The sequence below is a fragment of the Crocuta crocuta genome, unplaced genomic scaffold (assembly GCF_008692635.1).
Source record: "Crocuta crocuta isolate KB4526 unplaced genomic scaffold, BGI_CrCroc_1.0 scaffold167, whole genome shotgun sequence".
Taxonomy (NCBI): domain Eukaryota; kingdom Metazoa; phylum Chordata; class Mammalia; order Carnivora; family Hyaenidae; genus Crocuta; species Crocuta crocuta.
This window is the reverse complement of record NW_027532406.1, coordinates 4319560-4328177: the sequence shown is the minus strand read 5'-3', so window position 1 is coordinate 4328177 and position 8618 is coordinate 4319560. Positions and strand designations below refer to the sequence as shown.

Genomic DNA, 8618 nt, shown 5'->3' with positions numbered 1-8618 from the left:
GGCCTGAGGCTGCCTCGGTGGACCTGCCACACACATTTTGAAGGACATAACCACAACTGCATGAAAAATTCTTTTCAAATGCCTCTACTGAGCAGGGGCAGGGGAGGGGTCCTTGGCATGATCTAGTGGCCTCTCCTCACCCTCACCCTCCCTCCTCCCTGACAGGTGGTCTTCTCCCTGGCCTCTGGCAACATCGCTGGGGCCTTTGACATCGTCACCACCAATGACTCCATTGGCGAAGTGTTTGTGGCCAGGCCCCTGGACAGAGAGGAGCTAGACCACTACATCCTCAAGGTGGGGACCGCCCACCTCCCCGGCATCTCTGTTAACCATCCAGAAGAGAGGTGGGCACACCCTGGCAGTCAGCTCCCCTGTGTCACTAGTCCCCAGCGGACCCAGGGCAGGAAGCCACAGAGGTGTCCGTCCCTACCATAAGGACCAGGAGAAAAAGCCCGGCAGAGTTCAGAGTCCTGACTCTTCCACAAACAATAGGACTTTGGGCAAGTTGCTTACTCTTTCTGTGCCTTGGTTTCCCCTCTTGTGCGATGGGCAGGAAAAAACCTCCCTGGTCTGTCTCTGCTCAGGTGAGAAAAAGTACAGGTGTGGGGAGACACAAGGGCCACCATTATTGCTGAATTGTTGTGGCTGGCATGTTTCCTGAGGACTCTGGGGACCCCAGGGATGTATTTCTGCAGGAGTCTGAGCCCGGAGAGCACTTTCTGCTACCCTGAAGGCATCCAGGAAGCATCTAGGCTCCCGGAGGCAGGCTCGGGCTATGGGGAGAATGCCGGCTCATTGCTGAAAAGATTACAGGAGGCTCTCTATTTGCCAGAGCTCACACATGAGTGCATAGAACAGAGGTATTCGAAGCTAAAGGCAGGATCCTTGGGTCACAAGCCCGGGTCATGGTCAGGGGCATTCTGGCACAGCCCAGAATAAAGTCAGAGGCAGGATCAGGAGGGAAAGCCTAGGCACATCAGGACCAGATTCCAAGTGATGGTCCCAAGCCAGACGATAATTAGGCAAGGATTGTTTGCAGCAGGGGACAGAAAGCAAATTACTGGGGAGAGCCCAGAGCTGGCAGGCCACACAGGGACAGGGATGGACCAGTGAGTCCCTCTGCCCTCCTGGTCCTCCCCGCCAGGCAGACTGCCCATCCAGACTCCATAATCCTGACCCTTCCCCTACCTTTAGCCCTGAATCCAGTCACCTCCCTCCCCCAGGTTGTAGCATCCGACCGTGGCACCCCTCCACGGAAGAAGGACCACATCCTGCAGGTGACCATACTGGATGTGAATGACAACCCTCCAGTGATTGAGAGCCCTTTGGGGTACAATGTCAGCGTGAACGAGGTGAGGGCAGCTGGCCACCCAGGGTGGACAGTGGGTGTGAGTGACCGGGAGCACCTGTTTAAATGCCTGCCTGGCCCCCTGGCCTCTCGGATCTCGCAGGTGGGGGCGTGGCCCTCTCCCCCTCAATCCCAGCCCTCATGCTGGCTCCTGGAGCCCAGTATCTTTTTGTGGGAGGTGTGAAGAAGAGACCTGAGGAGGGAGAGAGAAGAAGGTGGTCTCCCACCACCGACGGGGCACTGAGAGAACTATCCCGGGAGAGCTGCTTTTAAACAAAACAACATATTTACTCAGTCCCACCACTGAGTCACTCGGAAACTTTGGCCTCAGCATTGCTGGGTGACACACCAGGTTAGATGTCCACGAAAGCAGGATGGTACAGGGGGGTGAAGGCCAGGTCTCAGGCCAGGCCCTGCTGCTGACAGGCTGTGTGACCTGCATATGTTCTTTCTCTGCACCTCAGTTTTCTCATTTGTAAATGGGGATGACGGCATCCCTGACTCATAGGATCATAGAGTAGGATCGGTGAATTAAGGCAGCCCTGCATGTAGTGGGTTCCCACAGAATGTTCGCCATCATTGCCTTTAACCCCATCGGCACTCCCTGGCAGAGCAAAGCTACTGAAGGCCCAGGGAGAGCCCTTGGGCTCCCCCAGAAGCAGGTGCTCCCCTTTACCCCAGGGGCTTTGAATCCAGAATGACCTCTTTCCTGCTCTCCCCCCAGAACGTGGGCGGGGGTACTGCTGTGGTCCAGGTGAGAGCCACCGACCGCGACATCGGGATCAACAGCGTCCTATCCTACTATATCACCGAGGGCAACGAGGACATGACCTTCCGCATGGACCGGGTCAGCGGCGAGATCGCCACACGGCCCGCCCCGCCCGACCGTGAGCGCCAGAGCTTCTACCACCTGGTGGTCACCGTGGAGGACGAAGGCACCCCCACCCTGTCGGTGAGTGACAGCGGCAGCTGCGGGCAGGGGAGTGAGGAGGGGGCAGCTGTGTCTTCTGTGCGGTGGGTGGTGGGGGAGAGATCTTCGACAGCTCCTGTGCCTAGGTGGTCAGCCTAGGAGTATGTATGGAGGGCCGGTGCATCCTAGTTCACCTGCATCCATAGCCACGCAGAGTCTCCGTGCGGTCCCCTCTGCTCAAACAGAGCAGTTCCGCGGGACGGTACTGATTGAGCCTATGCCTTGGGGCCTGGGCAGCCCCCACACCGTTGCCAAGTGGCATGCCTGTGAGGCTCCATTAACCCATGCTCTGCGCCAGACAGGAAGAGGTACTCTCTCCCCTTCCGTCACATTGATGTGACAGTACGTCCAGGTTGGGAGACTGATGTTCTTGGTCCAGTCCAATACTTGACTGGGCAGAGCCTCCACCCAAGGCAGTGTGCAAAGTGTGCAAGGTCGGAGAAGTCGGTGGGCCAGGGCAAGATGGTGAGGTGGTTCTGGGAGTTGATGGGCTGGGGGGGAGCCGTTTGCACATTGAGAGTGGGAAGTTTGGCCCTGCAAGCTGGCTGCACGATGGCCGGCAAATCAGAACCTCTCGGAACGTTGGTAACATCGTCTGCAAAGGGAGATGAGGCCGCAAACCAGACCAGGGGATGGAATGCAACCGATGATTTAGTGCCAGTTCTACAAGCTGGCAGTTCAGACCTGGTTTAGCTGGGCTCCCACGTGTGTTGGGGGAAGGGGGGGCAGCTGTGTGTTATTGGATGGCTATGATTTTAAGGGTCAGCCACCTATCAGCTGGGGTGACAGGGCCACCTGTCTCTTCTAGAAGGCTAGCCTGTGCTTGTTCATGTAGAGCTAGAAAGAAAGGGTCCAGGAGATAGGGCACCTGGGGGCACAGTCGGTTAAGTGTCCAACTTCAGGTCATGATCTCGTGGTTCATGGACTCAAGCCTTGCATCGGGTTCTGTGCTGACAGCTCAGGGCTGGAGCCCACTTCTTATTCTGTGTTTTCCTCTTCTCTCTGCCCTTCCCAGCTCTCGCTCTGTGAGTCTTTCTCAGAAATATAAATAAATGTTAAAAAAAAGTTTTTTAGAAAGGGTGCAGGAGAGACAGCAGAAGCCGACAGGGCCTCTTGAGTTCAGGCTTAGAACCAGACTGAGGTTACTTCTCCCACATTCTGTTGGCCTAAGCAAGTCCAAGGCCAGCCCAGGTTCAAGGTGTGGAGAAGTACACTCTATCTTTGGAAGGAACGAGCCACAAAGTCACATTGTCACAGGGAGGTGTGAAGGACTGAGGACATTTTTGTAATGGTCTACCCTAGGGACCTGATCGTCAGTGAGACCTCAGCTCTGTCCCATGCCCCCAGCAGGTGACTCTGTCAGACCCTTCCCCTTTGGCAGCAGCTCTGTGGACTATGGGGCAGAGCAGGTCTGCGCTGGGCTGGGCTGCTAATCTGGAGTGTCTCTGAGGAGGATGGTGGAATTTGGCCGGTCTTGGGAAACCGCATGCTGAGAAGCCCAGGAAATGGCACTGGCTCTGGGCACACCCTAGGCATCCTCAGCTCCATGACTGCCAAGGTCACCTCTAAACACTTAAGCCATTCACACACAGTGGACCAAACAGAGGCACATTTACAGGACACATATAACTGTCCAAGGGGGAACAGGTGGGGGTATCGGTTATCGTGGTGACACAGAAGGACTCCATTTTGACAACCCCTCCCTTACTGCACCTGGCTTCAGCTCAAGTCATCATCCTGGTCGTCTCTCCGATTAGAGATGTGTTTGGCTACAAGTGACAGAAACTTCAGAGTCATAAATAAATCAGGATGCATTTTATTCACATAACAAAAATTCTGGAGAGAATTACAAATGTTGACATTGTACTCCATGATGTCAGAGCTAATGCCTCGTGACCTTTCCCCCATGGTGTCTAAATGGCTGCTGTAGCTCCAGCCATCGTGTCTGCATTCAAGGCAGGAAATGACAAGAAAATAAAGAGCTATGCAAGCCATTTTTACCCTGCATCAAGAAAGCAAAGTTTTTCCAGAACTACTCTCCAGAATTTCTCCTTATGTCTGTGGCCAGAAGAGGTTCAGAGGACATCCTTGCTGTAAGGGAGGTTGGGGGAAAAAATGACAGACTTGTCAGGATTGACTAATTTATTATGTGGGAGCCGGATGTATCACTGTCTCAAACAAAAGCAGGGCTTGTTAGTGAGGAAAGGGTGGAGAATAGGTCCGGGGAAGGAAACTGAGGGCATGTGCTCCAGGCCAGGGAACACACTGATCTTCCCCCTCCACCCACAGTCCTTGAGTTTCCTGGGGGAGCAGCCGATGAGACCCATGATATTCTAAGACTCCATGTTTTGGAGGCACCATCTGGCTTCATTTGGGCCCCCGGAAGACATGACAATTGGGGAAATGTGAAATCGTCCAAGCCACATGTAATGACCCAAGCAGTTCCCGCAGGACTTAGGACCGGTCCCCATGGGCAGAAAGAGTTTCTGTCTGTTGACAGACCATCTGCAGAGACCCAGCCTAGCCCAGTGGAGACCCACAACCATGACCTCCTCATGTATAGGACCCTGACACTCTGGTCCTGCCTCGAGGCGGGTCTCAGCCCCACCAGCTCCTGAGTAAGTGGGAAGTTGGGTGGTAAGAAGTATACTCTGCCTTTCTCTACCTTCCTCATTCTGGTCATCACCAGCTCTGCACCCAGAAAGTACCTTCCCGATGACTAGGATCAGGCACGGGGTTCCCTGAGGCTATCGTCGAGAGAATATGTGTATGGCTCCTGGGCTGGGACACCTGTGATACTGACAAACTACATCCCGTACCAGCTGGGGAAAGATGTACAGGAGAAACTTTTTAAGTCAGAAAAGAAATCTATCCTTTCAATTTCTTTTTCCTGCTTCAGGTGGAGGAAAGGTCTCTGGTATTTGGTTTTTGTAAGGGACATACCGCAGGGAAGAATTGCAGGGACCCCAGCAGCATAGGGCTAAGGGAACTGAGCACTGAACCATATTTGTCCGTTGTTCATTTAGCTGAGTCAGGGAGGCAGAGTGGGGCGGGGGCGGTGTGTGGCAAAGTACAGATGGGCATGCATTCAGGAGCACTAACGGGGGCCTGGGGAAGGCTTCTTGGAGGAGGTGACACCTGAGCTGTCTTATCACTTGGTCTTAGTTAGCACAACGAAGCATATCCTGGACCCAGAGATGAACCCAAACAAAGGTCTAAGAGCAAACGATGACCAGGGCTGAGTTTGAGGAGCCACACGTAGTTCAGGCCATGGTAGCTTTCAGAACCCAGAACAGCGCTGTCTATCTGCATGTCCTCCTGGTGACATTCTCTCTGGGGCCTGCTCTGAGGACGGATCCCACTGCTTTCTTAGGTGCCTCCTCCACTCCTCCCTGGCCCAGCTAAGCCCGGGTGCAGATGAGGCACAAGGGGCAAGCTAGGGCCCTGCAGCCGATGCCCGCCCACAATTGGCATTTGCCTCCAAGGAGCCCTGGACCCTTGAAGATTTGCTTCCACTGGTCAGACTGTCACCTCTAGGCAGTGAACCCCCAGGGTCGAGCACAAACCTAATGGCCAAGCCAGAGGTGACCAGAGGATGGCCTATCTCTGCTACTGGGCAGATCTCACTAGATGGGTATTCAGGGAAGTGAGGTTCTTTAAGCCCTCCTGCACCAGCCAGGGCTGTGAGCCGCATCAGACCAACCATCCCAGGTTCCAGGAAAGGTCCACTGTGGAGTTATGGGTGGACGTCACCCTGCATGTATCTGCCCAGCAGAGCCACACACCGTCCTCTGGTTCCCACCTGCACTTATCCGCCTGGTTCGAGCCAGCCCTCCCTGGCACAAGACGCCCTTCATTCAACACCAAATACATGCCAGGCCTGTGCTTGGAGCTAGGAAGTCAGACATGAGTTGGGCACAGTCCTGCCCTCAAGGAGTCTCCAATCTAGTGGGGGAAATGGACCCGTAACAGAGAGACACCACTCTGATGTGATAAAGTGCCAGAAACTTGCAGCCAGGACCCAGGGAAGGTTTTCTGGACATCATTTGCCTCCATGACTTTCAGAGTGGGGCTCTCTTAGCAGGGGGCCTGGGACTCTGCTGCGAGGAGAAATGGTATATCTGCACCCCCTTATCTCTTTGTTTCTCCTTGGGTTCCCCCCCTCCTCCCAGTTTCCTGAGAGCTGTACATTCCTGTCCCCACCCAGCTCTCAGCCCTGTATCACCCAGAGCTAGGAACAGCTGTGCAGCAAGGAGCATCCGGGCCAGCCCAGGTCTGTCACACAATGGTGTGCCACCCAGCCAGGGGAAATCATTGTACAGCCGCAGCCCTCCGGCCAGCGCCAGGCCGCAGGCAGGGAGGCCAGGCTTGGGGGAGGGCTCAAAGTGGCCGTTAGGGAGGCCTCTGCAAGAGGAAGGGCTGGGCCCGGGGAGGAAGGACAGAAGGCAACTGGGAGGTCAGGAGCTGAGCCCCAGCCACAGAGGCACCTTGGCAGGAGGATGGAGAGAGGAAGGGCCTGATGGGGGCCTCCCTGCCACACGAACCACAGCCAGCAGGTTAGATGGTCCCAGATCACAAGCTCCGGCTTCTCCAGCTGGTAGGGACCTGCAGAAGTCACCTGTCCAGGCAGAAGGACAGAAGTCTCCCACTACCCACTTGCGGGTAGAAGAGCTGCCAGCAATAGCCCTATGAAAGTCTGTGAGCTGGGACATTGCTCTTGGCAGTTGACCTCATGTCTTCAGGGCCAAGAGCTCTTCTGTTTATTAAACTTTGACCGTGTTGTTGTTAGCGAAGTCTGCTTCCCCTGGCTCAGGAAAGCCCAGCCTGGCCCCTTCCTTGTTCTGTGCACCAAGTAAGCCAGCCTCCTCCGGCCCAGCCTGATTCAATTCACATCCTTCCCTCACCCTGCTTCTTGAGGGATGTTCTGCAGCTGCTCAGATGCCGCGCCTACAACCTGCTTAGTTCCTCCAAGATACCCTGGGGCGCTGCGGTTTGCGGAGCTCTCCCTGTAAGCAAGGTCAGGGGCACCGGCCGCCATGCCTACCAGGAGTTCCCATGGCTCCAGGGTTGATGTGCATAAAGGGGAGTGGCGGGAACGATGCAGAAAGAGTNGCCGCGCCTACAACCTGCTTAGTTCCTCCAAGATACCCTGGGGCGCTGCAGTTTGCGGAGCTCTCCCTGTAAGCAAGGTCAGGGGCACGGACCTTGCCTACCAGGAGTTCCCATGGCTCCAGGGTTGACGTGCATAAAGGGGAGTGGCGGGAACGATGCAGAAAGAGCGAAGCCTTGGGCATGTGGGCACAGGTTCATCCCCAAGGGCCCTGGGATGTCCTGCAAGTCCGAGTCCTGGCCTGTAATGCCATTCAGTTCAGTGAAGAGGAAGGAGCACAGGCCTGGGAAGCAGAAGATCCGGGCTTTTGCCCCTGTTTCATTCACTGGCGACAAGATACATCTTTGAGAGCCTCACTTTTCCTGTGCATTAAACGGAGACAGTAAAGCCTTCCAGGGTTTTCTGGTGGGGGTGGGGGAAATCAAAAAAGTCACATGTGTAAGTGTTTCGGACAAGGCAGTGTTGGAACAGAAAAGGCAAAGAAGAGGCATGCGGCCACTTCTCCATCCTGTGCCCGAGGCACCGAGCTAGCTGATGTCAGCGTTTCCTCGTGAAGCCTTATCGATTACTTCGGAATCCCTCTCAGAATATACTCACGGAAGGCATGCCAACAGATTAGAATTGCGAAATAAAAGGAAACCTCTGCCCCCTGGCCCGCCCAAGCCGGGGGCATCCTATGGCTGTTCAGGTGACCCCACTGAGCGCAGACAGGGCCGCTAGGAACTGGAATGGGCAGAAAGTCACCCTGTGAGTGGCCCAGAGAACAGAACCCCGGCATCCTGGCTCAGCCCATCACCCTGTGACTGTGTTCCAGTCGTCAGCTCTGCAACTGGGCCCAAAGGACAGGCTGTTCCTGGACCCCCACCCTTTTGGAACTCACAGAATCGTTAGGGAGCCACAGCATCTGTGCAGGAGAGAGAGGCAAAAGTGCAGAGCAGGACACGGTGAACGCCCGGTGGAAGGGTTCTGTGGCCAGTGCTCTCAGGGGGCTGGGACACACGCGCAGCTGGGCTCTGGGTGCCTGCTGCTTCGGAAGCCTTTGCACCCCACATCCTGGCCAGCAGCCCCACTCCCTTTCTGCCCATTGCTGTGCCTTAGCCCAGCCCCCAACACAAACAAGCCTTGGTGTGCTCTAGTGGACACCCAGGAAGGCCCCTTCCAGGAGGCAGTGCCCAAGCTGGGGGAAGGGA

At 55.6% G+C, this 8618-nt stretch overlaps 1 protein-coding gene across 1 annotated transcript in view; it reads left to right on the top strand.

Moving 5' to 3' along the window:
* Window positions 1-8618, top strand: part of CDH23 (cadherin related 23) — a 370961-nt gene that overhangs the window by 296125 nt on the left and 66218 nt on the right. Inside the window, exons 34-36 of the mRNA XM_077778722.1 lie at window positions 166-294; window positions 1224-1352; window positions 2073-2300. Coding sequence (XP_077634848.1) covers window positions 166-294; window positions 1224-1352; window positions 2073-2300 — 486 coding nt within the window. The remainder of the gene's footprint in view (window positions 1-165; window positions 295-1223; window positions 1353-2072; window positions 2301-8618) is intronic.